Source organism: Eucyclogobius newberryi, unplaced genomic scaffold (genome assembly GCF_026437365.1).
Source record: "Eucyclogobius newberryi isolate DKJ021-1_F unplaced genomic scaffold, fEucNew1.0.hap1 SCAF_13, whole genome shotgun sequence".
NCBI lineage: Eukaryota > Metazoa > Chordata > Actinopteri > Gobiiformes > Gobiidae > Eucyclogobius > Eucyclogobius newberryi.
The window spans coordinates 2,060,153-2,078,481 of record NW_027315757.1 but is presented as its reverse complement, the minus strand read 5'-3'; the positions used below and the strand labels follow the sequence as shown (position 1 = coordinate 2,078,481).

General features: G+C 46.7%; 1 protein-coding gene across 1 annotated transcript in view; it reads right to left on the bottom strand.

Annotated features, from left to right (window-relative positions):
* The window catches only part of smg1 (SMG1 nonsense mediated mRNA decay associated PI3K related kinase), a 185,572-nt gene that overhangs the window by 76,743 nt on the left and 90,500 nt on the right, over nt 1-18,329 (bottom strand). The window contains exon 19 of the mRNA XM_072442335.1: nt 15,587-15,727. Coding sequence (XP_072298436.1) covers nt 15,587-15,727 — 141 coding nt within the window. The remainder of the gene's footprint in view (nt 1-15,586; nt 15,728-18,329) is intronic.

Genomic DNA, 18,329 nt, shown 5'->3' with positions numbered 1-18,329 from the left:
GATCTTGAAAAATGAAACCATATGAGAGCGTGAGCCGCCGCCCGTAAAACCACCACAAGTCGGCCTCGACCAAAAGGAGAAAAAGACAAAATAAGTTTGTTTTTTATCAAACGTGTGATTTTCGTTTTTTTGCAGAATGTGCTAGTTGAAGTCATGGAGCAGCCATTCCATGTATCAGATAACAGTATTTGCAGCATTATAAGCATACATAAAGCCGTTAAGTGTGGTCGTTTCTGCTCCTCTCTCTCGGGTGTGACCCAATTCCCCCATGAACAGCTGCGTTATTGTAGTCGGCCAATGGGCGGCCAGCCACATGGTACTTAACAAGCAGCAACACACCCTGTGTAGCAGTATTTGTATCGTGGATCAAGCTGCTATTGCTACCGAGCTTAAACGGGGTTGATACAGCGCCACTCTTTTGGATTATTTCTGCGACAGGTCCGCTTTTCCAGATGACTATCTAACTTCTGAATCTGAAGATGAGCTCACAGATGACGAACGCGATTTCATCAAACTGGAGAACATCCCTAGTCTACAGCTGACCTTAGACAAGGACGAAGATGAGGAAGAAGCGCCCGGTCACGCCGAAGAGCTGGAGCGTGACATAACAGACGCTATTGCCACGATTCTCCAGCAGCAGAAAGAGAGTGGCAAGATATGAGGATAATTGGACATATTTAGATTTATTATTATTATATTGAGGCGAACAGACTGACAGTTGTCACTTCTGAGATGAAGACCTCAACCAAAAAGCCCCAGATGAAGCGAAGGTCTGCCCAGGCCACGTATTTCATAGGAGGCAATGAAGATGAGATATTCCTTTATTGTCCCACATGGGGAAATTTCATAAAAATTTCCCCATGTGGGACAATAAAAAGAAGTCTGCAGGAATCCATTCCTGTTCCTCATGGAGTAATAATTAGCATTACAAACTCGCTTGAAACTACCTGTTTTGGGGCGATGTTCTGCCTGTATGTTAGTGTTTTCCAAGATTCCAAGCTAGCCTAGCGCCGTGTCGTTTATTCCTCCGCCTCTTCATATTAAATACGGCGTACACATCACAATGTGACTCCTTGCTGAATAATTAGCATCACAGACCAAGCCTTCAAATAATTATTTTTACGTCCCTGTCAACATGACAGGTACCAATCATTTGGTACCTGTCATGTTGATCAGTCAAGTATTTTATTGATGTGTAATTTATTTGGCTTCATGCTGTCGCTGCCAACATTTGAAGACACAGTGGACACGGTCTCTCCTCGTCTCGCGCGGCGGTCTCGTCTCGCGCGGCGGTCTCGTCTCGCGCGGCGGTCTCGTCTCGCGCGGCGGTCTCGTCTCGCGCGGCGGTCTCTCCTCGTCTCGCGCGGCGGTCTCTCCTCGTCTCGCGCGGCGGTCTCTCCTCGTCTCGCGCGGCGGTCTCTCCTCGTCTCGCGCGGCGGTCTCTCCTCCTCGTCTCGCGCGGCGGTCTCTCCTCCTCGTCTCGCGCGGCGGTCTCTCCTCCTCGTGTCGCGCGGCGGTGTCTCCTCGTCTCACGCGTCGGTCTCTCCTCCTCGTCTCACGCGGCAGTCTCTCGTCTCACGAGGTGGTCTCTCCTCGTCTCCACCTCAGTCACGGTGAAGACAAGTGCTACATACACTTCCTCGTATTTCCTCGTCTTATTAATATTAATTTTAGTCACAATTATCATGAGAAATATCACGATTTTAGGATTATTCACAATCAGAAAAAAGTAAGAAACCATTTATATTGTATATTCTTTTTTTTTTTACAATTAACTTCCCCACTTCCCCCCACAATAAAATGGCCCCAAATGGATTAAATAATAACATATGCTTATTGGCCCCTCATTGTAGCCCTTTATATAATTTATTAGTGAGAAGATCTCCATGGTAACGCTCGGGGGGGCAAATGTGATCACACTCGTGACGTATTTTACGCTTTTACAAAATAAAGCGGCGCTTAACGCTGTGCGCCGTCTGGCGTCAATAAAGAGAACGCCGAGCGCAGTCAGTCTCTTTAGTCCGACGTTCTCTTTAGTCTTTCCATAGCCTGAAGCTAAAACGCACATGCGCTGCGCTGCTTCCGCCGCTGTACAACTACAACAATAATTGTCGACTGTAGTGTAGCGCGCCCAGTTTGTGCATAGGAGTTGCTGTGGGTATGTTCACCGCGATGTTTTTGCAAATTAAAAATATATTACGGCGAAAAATGTGCGTCGGTCAGTATGTCCAAAGCCTTGATTTTTGAGTCGGTCATTGACCGTGTCTGACCCATTATTTCGAGGCTTGCAGACTCTCTTGAAACTACCTGTTTTGGGGTGATGTTCTCGATTCGGTTACTGTACAATAAAGTGCTTAGAGAATAAGTCTCCTAATAATAGTGCAAATGCAGAATAGCAATTATAGACAGTTACTGTATGAATAGACATCTCTTAATCAAATGTCACATGGGTTAATCTAATCTCATTTCTCTCTCTCCGTCTTCTACAGATACACTTTCCCTCGAGCCCTCTGCAGCCGGGGCCAATGTATTTCCTTACTCCACGAAAATGTGGCCTTTTTGGTGTCTCCTGTGATGGGATGCAGAAGCAGGTAAATTTCCTGATGGATGAAGGCATGTCGTCAAGTAAGGGAAACAATGAAGTCATAAGCTACATGCATCATTTCTCCAACAACTTCGGTGTTGGAGGAAAATACGTGGATCTTCATTGTGACAACTGCAGTGGCCAAAACAAAAACACTTTCATGTTGTGGTGCTGCTCGGCGTGTTGGACACAAGCTTCACCACACAATGGACATCCACCTCCTCATTGCTGGCCACACCAAATTCTCCCCTGATTGGACTTATCAAGCAAGCATACATGAAGACCAGGGTTGACACTTTGGAAGACATCACTGAGGTTAGTTTATATTATTTGACTACTGTAATGTGTAAACATTAGCCTGGCAAAACTTCAGTGCTGCTCTCTGCTTAAGATATGTTTCTTCTGTTCTCATTTTTTTTACATTGTCGCCCTTGTCATCAGGGAGTGGAAAACAGCTCTCCTGAGTCTCACCTCAGTATCCCACAGCTTGTTGGAACGGTGGATGGCAAAGTGTTTGTCAAGAACTTGGACTGGCAGAAGCATCTGAGTCCCTTCTTCAGACGGCTTCCAAAGATCAAGAGTCATCAGCACTTCAGGTATTTAGATTGAAACTCTCACATTGTGTTTATATCGAAATTGTTGGTTAATGATGATGGTGTTTTATGTGAAATAATTAGCCATTTCTTAAATGTCCTGTTATTTGTTTACAGCTTTGATGCCAAGAGACCAGGTGTGGTGCAAAAAGTCACTGTGAAGCAGAACCTGTGGAATTTCAGCTACTACGCAATTCAGCCGTTCTGCCTCCAGTCGACAATCTCCATGTCCTGGTCCCACCTGGACTGAACATTGACAGGCAGACCTATCTGCATGAAAAAATCAGGCCTTTCTGTGCTGACGAGGCAAAAGACATCACATGCCCAGCTCCAAGAGTCACAGCACAGAAGAGGATGCGGCTGTGATCTCTGATGTAATTGGACTCTGATGGTGTACATATCATATCTATTATCTCATTAATTAATACATTTTTATGATGTACATATCACCACTTCCTATTGCACTCCATAACTTTATACCTTTATATTTCATTATGTACATATCATGCCGTTTAGTGCTCAGTGTTCTGCTGTTTGTGTTGCACTGAATCACCTGTGAATTATGTTTATCCACAAATGACAATAAACCCTGTTCTGATTCTGATTCTTTGATGCTACTTAGGGCCTTTTGTAATCCAAGTATTTCCATATCAATATAGTAACTTCTGATTCAAGTCCAGTTAAAATCCTGATGAAAATAACACATCAATATTAACAACACTCCTCTTGAGTCTTTAGTGACAGCTGTAGGGGGAGGTGCTGTCAGTGTGACAGGGGGAGGTGCTGTCAGTGTGACAGGGGGAGGTGCTGTCAGTGTGACAGGGGGAGGTGCTGTCAGTGTGACAGGGGGAGGTGCTGTCAGTGTGAGGTGCTGTCAGTGTGACAGGGGGAGGTGCTGTCAGTGTGACAGGGGGAGGTGCTGTCAGTGTGACAGGGGGAGGTGCTGTCAGTGTGACAGGGGGAGGTGCTGCCAGTGTGACAGGGGGAGGTGCTGTCAGTGTGACAGGGGGAGGTGCTGTCAGTGTGACAGGGGGAGGTGCTGTCAGTGTGACAGGGGGAGGTGCTGTCAGTGTGACAGGGGGAGGTGCTGTCAGTGTGACAGGGGGAGGTGCTGTCAGTGTGACAGGGGGAGGTGCTGCCAGTGTGACAGGGGGAGGTGCTGCCAGTGTGACAGGGGGAGGTGCTGCCAGTGTGACAGAGGGAGGTGCTGCCAGTGTGACAGGGGGAAGGTGCTGTAAGTGAACCAACTAGAACCAGGAAGTACCATCACATTAGTCCTGTTCTCAGGAGCCGGCGTCCTGCTGGTGCCAGAGTCAGGACTAAACATGGACCGGCCTCCTGCTGGTGCCAGAGTCAGGACTAAACATGGACCGGCCTCCTGCTGGTGCCAGAGTCAGGACTAAACATGGACCGGCCTCCTGCTGGTGCCAGAGTCAGGACTAAACATGGACCGGCCTCCTGCTGGTGCCAGAGTCAGGACTAAACATGGAGCGGCCTCCTGCTGGTGCCAGAGTCAGGACTAAACATGGACCGGCCTCCTGCTGGTGCCAGAGTCAGGACTAAACATGGACCGGCCTCCTGCTGGTGCCAGAGTCAGGACTAAACATGGAGCGGCCTCCTGCTGGTGCCAGAGTCAGGACTAAACATGGACCGGCCTCCTGCTGGTGCCAGAGTCAGGACTAAACATGGACCGGCCTCCTGCTGGTGCCAGAGTCAGGACTAAACATGGAGCGGCCTCCTGCTGGTGCCAGAGTCAGGACTAAACATGGACCGGCCTCCTGCTGGTGCCAGAGTCAGGACTAAACATGGAGCGGCCTCCTGCTGGTGCCAGAGTCAGGACTAAACATGGACCGGCCTCCTGCTGGTGCCAGAGTCAGGACTAAACATGGACCGGCCTCCTGCTGGTGCCAGAGTCAGGACTAAACATGGACCGGCCTCCTGCTGGTGCCAGAGTCAGGACTAAACATGGACCGGCCTCCTGCTGGTGCCCAGAGTCAGGACAAAACATGGAGCGGCCTCCTGCTGGTGCCCAGAGTCAGGACTAAACATGGAGCGGCCTCCTGCTGGTGCCAGAGTCAGGACTAAACATGGACCGGCCTCCTGCTGGTGCCAGAGTCAGGACTAAACATGGACCGGCCTCCTGCTGGTGCCAGAGTCAGGACTAAACATGGACCGGCCTCCTGCTGGTGCCAGAGTCAGGACTAAACATGGACCGGCCTCCTGCTGGTGCCCAGAGTCAGGACAAAACATGGAGCGGCCTCCTGCTGGTGCCAGAGTCAGGACTAAACATGGACCGGCCTCCTGCTGGTGCCAGAGTCAGGACTAAACATGGAGCGGCCTCCTGCTGGTGCCAGAGTCAGGACTAAACATGGAGCGGCCTCCTGCTGGTGCCAGAGTCAGGACTAAACATGGACCGGCCTCCTGCTGGTGCCCAGAGTCAGGACAAAACATGGAGCGGCCTCCTGCTGGTGCCAGAGTCAGGACTAAACATGGACCGGCCTCCTGCTGGTGCCAGAGTCAGGACTAAACATGGACCGGCCTCCTGCTGGTGCCAGAGTCAGGACTAAACATGGACCGGCCTCCTGCTGGTGCCAGAGTCAGGACTAAACATGGGCCGGCCTCCTGCTGGTGCCAGAGTCAGGACTAAACATGGACCGGCCTCCTGCTGGTGCCAGAGTCAGGACTAAACATGGACCGGCCTCCTGCTGGTGCCAGAGTCAGGACTAAACATGGACCGGCCTCCTGCTGGTGCCCAGAGTCAGGACAAAACATGGAGCGGCCTCCTGCTGGTGCCAGAGTCAGGACTAAACATGGACCGGCCTCCTGCTGGTGCCAGAGTCAGGACTAAACATGGAGCGGCCTCCTGCTGGTGCCAGAGTCAGGACTAAACATGGAGCGGCCTCCTGCTGGTGCCAGAGTCAGGACTAAACATGGAGCGGCCTCCTGCTGGTGCCAGAGTCAGGACTAAACATGGACCGGCCTCCTGCTGGTGCCCAGAGTCAGGACAAAACATGGAGCGGCCTCCTGCTGGTGCCAGAGTCAGGACTAAACATGGACCGGCCTCCTGCTGGTGCCAGAGTCAGGACTAAACATGGACCGGCCTCCTGCTGGTGCCAGAGTCAGGACTAAACATGGACCGGCCTCCTGCTGGTGCCAGAGTCAGGACTAAACATGGAGCGGCCTCCTGCTGGTGCCAGAGTCAGGACTAAACATGGACCGGCCTCCTGCTGGTGCCCAGAGTCAGGACAAAACATGGAGCGGCCTCCTGCTGGTGCCAGAGTCAGGACTAAACATGGACCGGCCTCCTGCTGGTGCCAGAGTCAGGACTAAACATGGACCGGCCTCCTGCTGGTGCCAGAGTCAGGACTAAACATGGACCGGCCTCCTGCTGGTGCCAGAGTCAGGACTAAACATGGAGCGGCCTCCTGCTGGTGCCCAGAGTCAGGACTAAACATGGAGAATCTGTGTTTCAGTTTTATGCAGCTAAAATCTGGAACAGTCTTCCTGAAGATGTGAGACAGGTTCTGCTCTGACAATGTTCAAATCTAAGATAAAACAGTTTTGTTTAGCTGCGCATATGACTGAAAGGATTTTTTCTTTGCACTCTTCTCTTTTGTTTGTGATTTTATTAGTTTAGAAAATCAGTTGGATTGATAATTTTTAATTTAGTTAATTTTATTGTATTTCTGTTTCTGTCATTTCTTTGTGATTTGAATGCATTTTTCCTGCTGTGAAGCTTTGAATTGCCTTGTGTATGAAATGTGCTCTACAAATAAACTTGCCTTGACTTTGAATTCACACTTTCAGAATCTGTGAATAACTCAGAATGTCTCCGGGAAGACATGTAACTGGTTTAGCCACGGTCAGTCACATTTATCCCCTACTAAAGTATTCAAATTATAACCATTATCATAACCAAGACATTAAAAGTAATGACCATTATAGCCTTTAGACTGAAAACATATTTAAGCTTATAAATCTGACCTTTCAAAAGGATTAATATCTAAATGACACAAATGTATGAAGAGTCTGGACAGTCACATGACACATGAAGGGTCAATGGGAAAGAGAGGGTCACTTTGTTCTGGAGGATGAAGAGTGTGAAAGTATAAGTACATCTCACTGGAGAACCACAGGATCACATTCTGTTGGAAAAGTGTGTCTGGTTTCTTTCTAAGCCCATGTCAAAGTGCCCATGACTCACAGGGAAATACAGACTGTTGGAGAGGATGTGGCAGCAGGAGGCAGACTGTTGGGGAGGATGTGGCAGCAGGAAGCAGACTGTTGGGGAGGATGTGGCAGCAGGAAGCAGACTGTTGGAGAGGATGTGGCAGCAGGAGACAGACTGTTGGAGAGGATGTGGCAGCAGGAGACAGACTGTTGGAGAGGATGTGGCAGCAGGAGACAGACTGTTGGAGAGGATGTGGCAGCAGGAGACAGACTGTTGGAGAGGATGTGGCAGCAGGAGGCAGACTGTTGGAGAGGATGTGGCAGCAAGAGGCAGACTGTTGGAGAGGATGTGGCAGCAGGAGGCAGACTGTTGCAGGGGATGTGGCAGCAGGAGACAGACTGTTGGAGAAAGGATGTGGCAGCAGGATACAGACTGTTGGGGAGGATGTGGCAGCAGGAGGCAGACTGTTGGGGAGGATGTGACAGCAGGAAGCAGACTGTTGGAGAGAATGTGGCAGCAGGAGGCAGACTGTTGGAGAGAATGTGGCAGCAGGAGACAGACTGTTGGAGAGGATGTGGCAGCAGGATACAGACTGTTGGAGAAAGGATGTGGCAGCAGGAAGCAGACTGTTGGAGAGGATGTGGCAGCAGGAGGCAGACTGTTGGAGAGGATGTGGCAGCAGGAGACAGACTGTTGGAGAGGATGTGGCAGCAGGAGACAGACTGTTGGAGAGGATGTGGCAGCAGGAGACAGACTGTTGGAGAGGATGTGGCAGCAGGAGACAGACTGTTGGAGAGGATGTGGCAGCAGGAGGCAGGCTGTTGGAGAGGATGTGGCAGCAGGAGACAGACTGTTGGAGAGGATGTGGCAGCAGGAGGCAGACTGTTTCAGGGGATGTGGCAGCAGGAGGCAGACTGTTGGAGAGGATGTGGCAGCAGGAGACAGACTGTTGGAGAGGATGTGGCAGCAGGAGGCAGACTGTTGCAGGGGATGTGGCAGCAGGAGGCAGACTGTTGGAGAAAGGATGTGGCAGCAGGATACAGACTGTTGGAGAGGATGTGGCAGCAGGAGACAGACTGTTGGAGAGAATGTGGCAGCAGGAGACAGACTGTTGGAGAAAGGATGTGGCAGCAGGAGACAGACTGTTGGAGAGGATGTGGCAGCAGGAGACAGACTGTTGGAGAGGATGTGGCAGCAGGAGACAGACTGTTGGAGAGGATGTGGCAGCAGGAGACAGACTGTTGGAGAGGATGTGGCAGCAGAGACAGACTGTTGGAGAGGATGTGGCAGCAGGAGACAGACTGTTGGAGAGGATGTGGCAGCAGGAGACAGACTGTTGGAGAGGATGTGGCAGCAGGAAGCAGACTGTTGGAGAGGATGTGGCAGCAGGAAGCAGACTGTTGGAGAGGATGTGGCAGCAGGAAGCAAACCAATATCATGTGTTTTGGGATTGTCCTGTGGTTGGGCCTCACGACTCCTGCCACAGACACAACCAGCAGCTCTCTCTGGCAGCAGAGAAAAAGGCTCTTACAAAAAAATGGATGACACAAAATGCACCAATGACCAAGGACTGGACTAACATTATACTGGACATAGGTAAATTGGAAAATATTACATTCAAGCTTAATTTGAAAATGGGACAAATTCGACAAGACTATGGACTAAATGGGAGGTTTTCTATGGGTTCTATGCGTCATGATTTCACTTTTTTTGTTTTGTTATTTTGGTCTGCGTCTTTTCTCTATGGTCTTCTACTCACTCCGTTTATTTTTATATGTTTATACATTTGAAAAAAAGGAAGAAAAAAATACAGGAATAGATGGAGAAAACTTGGTAAAACATGATTCATTTTTAACTGTTGACTTCGACTTAAGTATGGGATAAGAGTAAATTTTTCAAGATCTTTTTTTGGAAGTAAAGAGGAGAATCAATAAGATTGTTGATCATTCTTTATGAAGGACAACAACTAAATATAGAAAAGATTCTGTTCATTTAAATGGGTAGGTCATTCTAAAGGTCAGAGGAGGATGCCAGAATGAGAGGTTTTGTTTATAAGAGTTTTTGTTTATAAGAATTCTTCTATTAAGATTGTTTTTTAAACTTCCTATAAGTTTTCTTATCTTTTCCTCTGGATCTACCTGCGTTGCAACAATGAAATTTCCCCATGTGTGGACAATAAAGGAATATCTTATCTTATGAGATCATTTCAGGGTTTGTTTTTTTCATTTAATTTGTATCATTGGTATGGAAATGTCTAGTTTGGTCAAATAGAATAGAACATCATGTGCAGCAGGTCATTTCATGTTCCATCCCATCAAATGTAACACCGTGAATTGTTTTTGATTGTCTTATTAATTGGGCCAGTGGTTCCAAATACAAAGCAAATAGGAGGAGAGACCAGGCACAGCCCTGTCACCCCTCTCTCCAGAGTCAATGGTCAGATGACCATTGATTTTCATTTTTTATGTTGGACCATTGCAAAGAGCCCCAATAGTTTTTATAATTAAATACGCTATTTGAAATGTGTTCTTCTCAGCGTCCAAACTAATAATTAAAGCTTTGTTATGTCGTCTTGTGTGTGTCTCATTGTGTGTAAAGATGGTCTTATGTCGTCTTGTGTGTGTCTCATTGTGTGTAAAGATGGTCTTATGTCGTCTTGTGTGTGTCTCATTGTGTGTAAAGATGGTCTTGTGTCCTCTTGTGTGTGTCTCATTGTGTGTAAAGATGGTCTTATGTCGTCTTGTGTGTGTCTCATTGTGTGTAAAGATGGTCTTATGTCCTCTTGTGTGTGTCTCATTGTGTGTAAAGATGGTCTTATGTTGTCTTGTGTGTGTCTCATTGTGTGTAAAGATGGTCTTATGTCCTCTTGTGTGTGTCTCATTGTGTGTAAAGATGGTCTTATGTTGTCTTGTGTGTCTCATTGTGTGTAAAGATGGTCTTATGTCGTCTTGTGTGTCTCATTGTGTGTAAAGATGGTCTTATGTCGTCTTGTGTGTGTCTCATTGTGTGTAAAGATGGTCTTATGTCGTCTTGTGTCTGATCTTTGTGGATTCAGTTTGGGAGGATTTGTTCCATTCTGTTGGACATAATTGAGGTGAATAAACGATGGTCCACATTCAGGACAGAAATAGGTCTATATGAGGCACAGTCCAGTTGATACTCGAGTAGTAGTAGTGCCCAGTTGAACGTTGTTGAAAGCAAAGGGAAGTGTTTCCTTTAGAACTGAGAGTAAACTGAGGTGAACCACTCCCTGGACATGTGTTATTTAGTCTCATCAGCCAAAGCAGCTTTGAAAACATGGTCAAATACTCAAATCATATTCTATTGTACAAAGTCATTCATGGTCTGTCATCTCCACCTCTCATGTTTTGAGGTCCTTTGAGGTCCATGTTTTGAGGACACCGTTGTGATTTTGGGCGTTACAAAAATAAATTGAATTGAATCATTATTGAAGGTGATAACACCCCCTGGAGGAGCATTCACATTCAATAGAGCAGGGGTGTCAAACATCCGGCCCACAGGCCGGATCCGGCCCGCCAAACGTTTTAATCCGCCCGCATTTCAAATTCATATTTTATGTAATTTTTTTTGCGTTCATAGAACCGTAGTTACATCCGTAAACCGTTTTTATCGCTAAAACTACACGTCCCACAATGCCGCTGGTGGCCGCCCCTCCCCGCGCGGCTCTTCAGTGCTGTGTGTGCTGCAGAGGGAGAAGTGCTGAGGGAAGTAAGACACGCGTTTGCGCACTTTACAGCATTACACACCTGAGAGCAGAAGTCTGAGCGAGGAAAGAGACGTGTGGTTTGGGAAACGCGTGGAAGAAAGAAATGAGACCGTTTTGTGGACGTTAGAGCTTTGCAAAAAGTGGAGCTAATGTGGAGCTAACAACAAGAAAACTAACTTCTGTGATGATGCTCTGAGGAAAACATCCTCTACAAACCTGGACAGATCGGCAGCCGCAGCTAAAAACACAGGTCAGAGTGTGATTAAGTCTGAACATGACTGTGACACACTAATGTGACTGTGACACAAACACAATGACTTCATTTGAGTCACAACATGAATGATTTGTCACTAAGATCAACTTAAACTATGAAAATAGCGAGCTCATATTGAGTTTGAGCAGAAACATGTCTGTGATATGAACATTTCACATCAGAAATCACATCAAAAGTCCATGTTCCTGTTCCTGCATGAATCTGGACTCAGTCTTTCACCTGCTGCACATTTGTGCAACAGTCTCTACAACTATTACTAGGCTGTAAAAAAGCTATTTATTTCTTATATTTTGTATTGTTTTATTTTGTACATAATATTTGGCCCACGATTCAACAAGAGTTTGGTTTGATGGAACACTGTGGCTCATGCACTGCCCCAACTTTTTTAATTCTATATTTTCAAGGCAAGAGGAGTAACTTAACCTCCTTAAACGCTCCACGTGTGTTTGTATTTTGACTGCAGATGACTATAGGATGACTACAGATGACTACAGATGACTGCAGATGACTACAGATGACTGCAGATGACTATAGGATGACTACAGATGACTACAGATGACTGCAGATGACTATAGGATGACTACAGATGACTACAGATGACTGCAGATGACTATAGGATGACTACAGATGACTACAGATGACTGCAGATGACTATAGGATGACTACAGATGACTACAGATGACTGCAGATGACTACAGATGACTGCAGATGACTATAGGATGACTACAGATGACTACAGATGACTGCAGATGACTATAGATGACTGCAGATGACTACAGATGACTGCAGATGACTATAGGATGACTGCAGATGACTACAGATGACTACAGATGACTGCAGATGACTATAGGATGACTACAGATGACTGCAGATGACTACAGATGACTGCAGATGACTACAGATGACTGCAGATGACTATAGATGACTGCAGATGACTACAGATGACTGCAGATGACTATAGGATGACTGCAGATGACTACAGATGACTACAGATGACTGCAGATGACTATAGGATGACTACAGATGACTGCAGATGACTACAGATGACTGCAGATGACTACAGATGACTGCAGATGACTATAGATGACTGCAGAGACGTGGAAATGTTAGTTAGTACATTTAACCTGTTCCCATCCTCCTGTGGCCGGCGAGCATTTTCTATATCGCAAATATTCTCTTACATCACTTTTATTTCCGTGGTCAATACCAGCAAGCCATACATCATTTTAAAGCTTATTTTCTCAACAAAACGAATATGTCATTGATTTACATTGAATAATATGCCCCAAGAAGCAATTGCCAATAGTTTGTGAGAAAGTCTTAACTTTTACAAACGCATGTCCTGTTTGTGTTTATGACGGACGAAACGGCTTTAATTCTGTTCATCCTTGTACTCAGTCTGTCCGTAAGGAACCATTGAAAAACAATATCCACTTGTATTTTTCCTGAAGTTTTCCGATTTCGAGATATTGTCAAGTAAACAAACTTTTCTTCGTTTCTCGCCGGACGAGAATGCGCTTGTCCGGCGCATTTCTCCGTCCATAACAAATGACCTGTTTGACCTATAAAATAATGTTGGATATCCTTCTTTTCTTCAGACTGTTTCCTACAGAATGAGACCATCCACGATTTTTTCTGTCCACGGGTTTGTTTGCTACAGCCTCCGCAAAAAAAAATGCGCCGCTTGCGGCGCACATGGATTAGTCTGTTTACATCTAAATAGCGCCGCGTGCGAATGACGTAGCAGAGTTTGATTGACATATTATTCTAGCCAATAAGATTAGCTTTAGAAAGAGGGGCGGGACAAAGGCCTTATTGACACAGAAGAGCCAGATTTCTCGGCAGGATTTTGCGCATAACGTTTTCTGAGTTTATTAGCCTTTTGGACGTGCATTTTGTTAGATATATGTATTATTATACCAATACAAAAAGAAAATAAAAATATAATTTTTTTTTTTTTTAACCTCTATATGGGAAATTCATGGGTAAACTCATATTTACACATTTTCACGTTTTTTTTTTAGCAGTTATAATTGCTATTAGTGGCCTACAAAACATCAAAATGTATGTTTTATGAAAATAGAGGAGCTAAAATTGTAATAAAACAGTTTGGCACAGTTGGCACATATTTGGATCACTTGTTCCGAATATACTTTTTGATACAAAAAGGTCAACAGCACCAAAATGCCTGTTCCTAGAGATCTGAAACTTGACACAGTTGGTGTCAACAAGATAAACATCATGTAAAGTGAACAGCATATGCACACAATGAAGTATGTCATGCTCAGGACCATTACAAATTGACAATATTCAGGCGAGACTAAAAAAGGATGTTTTGTTTATGTTTGGGCCTCTGTAGTGTAAGTTCTGAAGCCCTGACAGTGTTCATGTGCACATCTGCAGAAACTAGAAGCCCTAAGCTTTCAGATGATGCATCACACTCACATGTGGAACATAAGATCCTCTTTTAATAAGCAATGCCATTTGGGTCCAACCATTGTGCACAGGGTGAAAATAGGTGGATGGTAACAGGTTAAAAAAAATGTTTAGATCTTGAGAAGTTTATTTTGTTATAAAGTGAAATACAATATTTTTCAGTTCCAAATACCTCTGACTAAATGTTTATCTCTGTAGATCAACTCTGAAGTTGTAATACACATAAACTGAAGCAGTGTTGGTGAAATTACACTTGTTTTTCTTAATGCATTTCAGTTTATGAGAACAAATGTTTTGTCATTTATTTTAATCGATCCAGTAATTTCTTCAAAAACAGCGTAGGCTTTATAAAGCTATTTATTTGTTATATTTTTTTTATTGTTTTATGTTTTACGTCATGTTCGGGCCGCGACCCAAAATGAGTTCGACACCTCTGCAATAGAGTAAAAACATTTCCAGTAAATTTCTGCCATCTGGCCTTTACATTAGAAAATGTGTTCAAAAGCTATTCCATTTGAGATCAATATTGTAACTCCCCTCCTGTGTTTGCCCAGTACAATTTATTTAAAGTTTTATATGATGTTCTATATCGCTTAAAATGCCTATGACAGGTTGGACGACTCATTGAACTAAAATGCAGTTAAAGGCGTAATGGATGATTTTTCGCCGATTTGAGAACTCAAGTGGAAGTGCTCATGCCACTCGCCCCGTGCAGACGCACACGACAGCCTGGCTGGTCTATAATGTCTCAGCCTCAGCGAAGCACACGCCCCCTCCTCCTCCAGCCACTTTCAAACCCAATATTTCTGCTTAAATTCTGCCAAATCTCTTTACGCTCTTACTTCAGCTCTCAATGATGCTGCGTCGCACTGCACTTCACGCCTCTCAAGGACCACCTGTTGTAAAGTTATGACCCCTTTCCCATCCCGTTAGCTTGTGGTAAAGTCTGTTTCCCCCGCTCGACGCAACAGACTGATATTAGCAGCACATACACACAAATCATCACATGTGCGACAGTATTACCAACAGTCTAGAGTCCCTTGAACAAAGATCTTGGCTGGATTGGAAATCTGATAGTCCCCTGTGCAGTGGTAGACAAATCAGACAAAAGAAGACTAAGCTCAGCTTCACAAAGATTCTAGCCAAATGTTTATACTCCAAATGGTTCAGGAACAGCTTCAGTTTGAATTTGGAGACATTTTAATTGCGTAGTTTAGGGAAAATCTGCCCAAATGATGGCGACCCCTGCGATCCAGGACCTGAGCACGGCACCACAGACCACCATTAACAAAAGCCTTTGAAATCTGTGGACGCTCCATAGTGGAGCCATCAGGGGGAAAACAGGTCCAAACATGGTTTATATAGCAGACAAAAGCACAATAGGTCATTTTCTTTGTACTTGAAGAAAACCTAAGTCTATTACTGACTCAATGCAGCTGTAAGTTTGTTTGAGCAAAGGAGGTCAGAGGTCGGCTGCTTTCACCCCACGCTTGTCAGAGTGCGGGAGGCCAGGGATGTCGCCATTATCAACAAAAAGGAAAGAAACATTTATATTGTATTCTTTTTTATGTTAAACTTGCAAATATTCCTGTGAAAGGAAAATATGGTTTTAGAACAATTGCCTTCCCTGCTCTTTAATACAGCATATTATATTTCCGTTCCAAAAACCTCACTAATAACCTATGGTGGACAAAAATCATTGCAATAATTGAAAAGCCAGTTAATCGTGACATCCCTACGAGAGAAGCTCCTTTATGTCAATCTAATTAGTGTCAGTGTGTAAAAAAGCGTGTTTGCGTACCCTCCGCGGTGCAGGACTCCATACAGGATGAAGCTGATGAGGTCGCTGAAGTCCTGTGGGTGGAAGGTGCTGCAGGAGCCCTGGCTCATGTGCTGGCGAATGGCCAGAGAGAGCTCCTTCAGCCTGGACTGGCTCTGGTTACTGTCAAACAACAACACCTTCTGTCAGCACAACTCACTTTGACTCATCCACTACTAAAACAATGGTTAGTTGTAGCCCCTAATGTGTAGTAAAAAACATTATTTCTATATATTATATTAGACATTGAGGCCCTGCGACAAGTTGGCCACTGTCCAGGGTGTACCCCGCCTAAGGCCCGAAGTCACTGGGATAGAATCCAGTCACCCGCGACCCCGAAAGGGAACAAGCAGTAGAAAATGGATGGATGGATATTAGACATTGAGATTTGTTTTATCTTTTTACATAACATTTGAAGCCGTAGAATATTGACAAACAAAATGTATTATGGATAATAGTTTATTGTTGCAACCAAAGATTATTTTGCTAAACTATTTATCAAGTGATTATTTGTTGATGACTTGATTGACTGCAAGTGGCTGATAGTGAAAACAAAATACAAAATCGTTCCTATATTTGACAAAGTCGGCAAATGAAAGCCAAAGACATTATTATTAGAACCACTTCCAAACATCCACTAACGCACTGGTCCACTCCTGCAGGTCCTGTGCATATGAACCCATCGTGCGCAGGCAGCCTGTGGTGTCCCGTGAGGTGAGGATGTGGTCTGCTGAGAGCGAGGAGGCTCTGAGGGACTGCTTCAGCACCACTGTCTGGACTGAGCTTTATGACCCACATGGGGAGGACATCAACACCATCACAGAGTGCATCACGGACTACATCAACTTCTGTTTTGAGAACATTGTTCCCTCCCGGACGGTGCAGTGTTTTCCAAACAACAAGCCATGGATTAACCGTGAACTGAAGGCTCTGCTGAAGGAGAAGAAGAGAGCCTTCAGGTCAGGGAACAAGGAGGAGCTGAGGACTGTGCAGAAGGAGCTGAGGAGGAAGATCAGGCAGGCTGAAGCCGACTACAAGAGGAGGATGGAGGAGCAGCTGCAGCAAAAGAACATTCAGGGAGTGTGGAGAAGCCTGAAAACCATCTCGGGCTTCAAAATCCCCCCTGCCCAGACAGAGGGGGATCTACAGTGGGTGAATGATTTAAATGCTCACTTCTTGAGGTTTGATCGGTCACCCGCCCCTCCCCCTGCACAGCTGCATGCTCCCTCTTCCACAGCTGGACAATGCCCTGCATCTGTTCCTCTTCGCTTCTCTGCCCCGGACCATCAGCTCCCCACTTCGCCTGGACTCACCCATCCCCCCAGCACACGGTCCCCCTGCCAACCACTGACTGTCACAGCAGCACAGGTGAGGAGTGAGCTGAAGAGGATTAAAGTGAGGAAGGCAGCAGGACCTGATGGCATCAGCCCCAGGCTCCTTAAGTCCTGCGCAGATGAACTGTGTGGAGTTATGGAGCATGTCTTCAACATGAGCCTGAAGCTGAGGGTGGTACCACAGGTCTGGAAGACCTCCTGTTTGGTACCTGTGCCCAAGACACCGCGCCCCAAAGACCTCAACAGCTTCAGGCCAGTGGCTCTCACGTCCCACCTGATGAAGACACTGGAGCTGGTCCTGGACCACCTCCGCTCCACCGTGAGCTCAGCCATGGACCCGTTGCAGTTTGCATATCGGTCTGGCATCGGAGTGGAGGACGCCGTCATCTCCCTGCTGCACCGCTCTCTCTCTCACCTGTAAAAGCCTGGCAGCTCTGAGGATCCTGTTCTTTCATCTCTCCAGTGCCTTCAACACCATCAGCTCCTGAGGGACAAGCTGGAGACGGCTGGTGTGGAGTATGACCTGGCAGAGTGGATCCTGGACTACCTCACAGACCGACCCCAGTTTGTGAGAGCCCGGAACTGTGTGTCTGACACTCGGACCTGCAGTGTGAGGGCGCCCCAGGGCACTGTCCTTGCACCCTTTCTCTTCACCCTTTACACTGCAGACCTCAGACATGACACGGACAGCTGTGTCCTGCAGAAGTTCTCTGATGACTCTGCCATCATCGGACTCATCACGGACGACGATGACGCGGAATACAGAGGACTGGTGCAGGACTTTGTGGACTGGTGTCAGCGGAACCACCTCCTCATCAACGCGGGGAAGACCAAGGAGATGGTGGTGGATTTCCGCAGACGCCACCCCACTGCCCCCTCACCAGTGAACATCCAGGGACGGGACATTGAGAGAGTGACTCATACAAGTACCTGGTGTTCATCTGAACCACAAACTGGACTGGACTCATAACACAGACGCACTGTACAGGAAGAGCCAGAGTCGGCTCTACCTCCTGAGGAGACTCAGGTCTTTTGGAGTGACAGGGCCACTCCTGAAGACCTTCTACGACTCTGTGGTGCATCAGCTCCTGTAGGTGTGGCCTGCTGGAGCAGCAGCATCACAGAGAGGGAGAGGCTGGACAGAGTCATCAAGAAGTCCAGCTCCGTCCTGGGCTGTGCTCTGGACTCGGTGCAGGAGGTGGGGGACAGGAGGGTCCTGGCTAGATTCACATCTATGCTGGACCATGAGTGTCACCCCCTGCAGGACACTCTGTCCGCTGCAGGACACTCTGTCCCCTGCAGGACACTCTGTCCGCTCTGGAGAGCAGCTTCAGTGAGAGACTGATCCACCCTCGATGTGTGAAGGAAAGGTTCCGTAGGTCTTTCCTTCT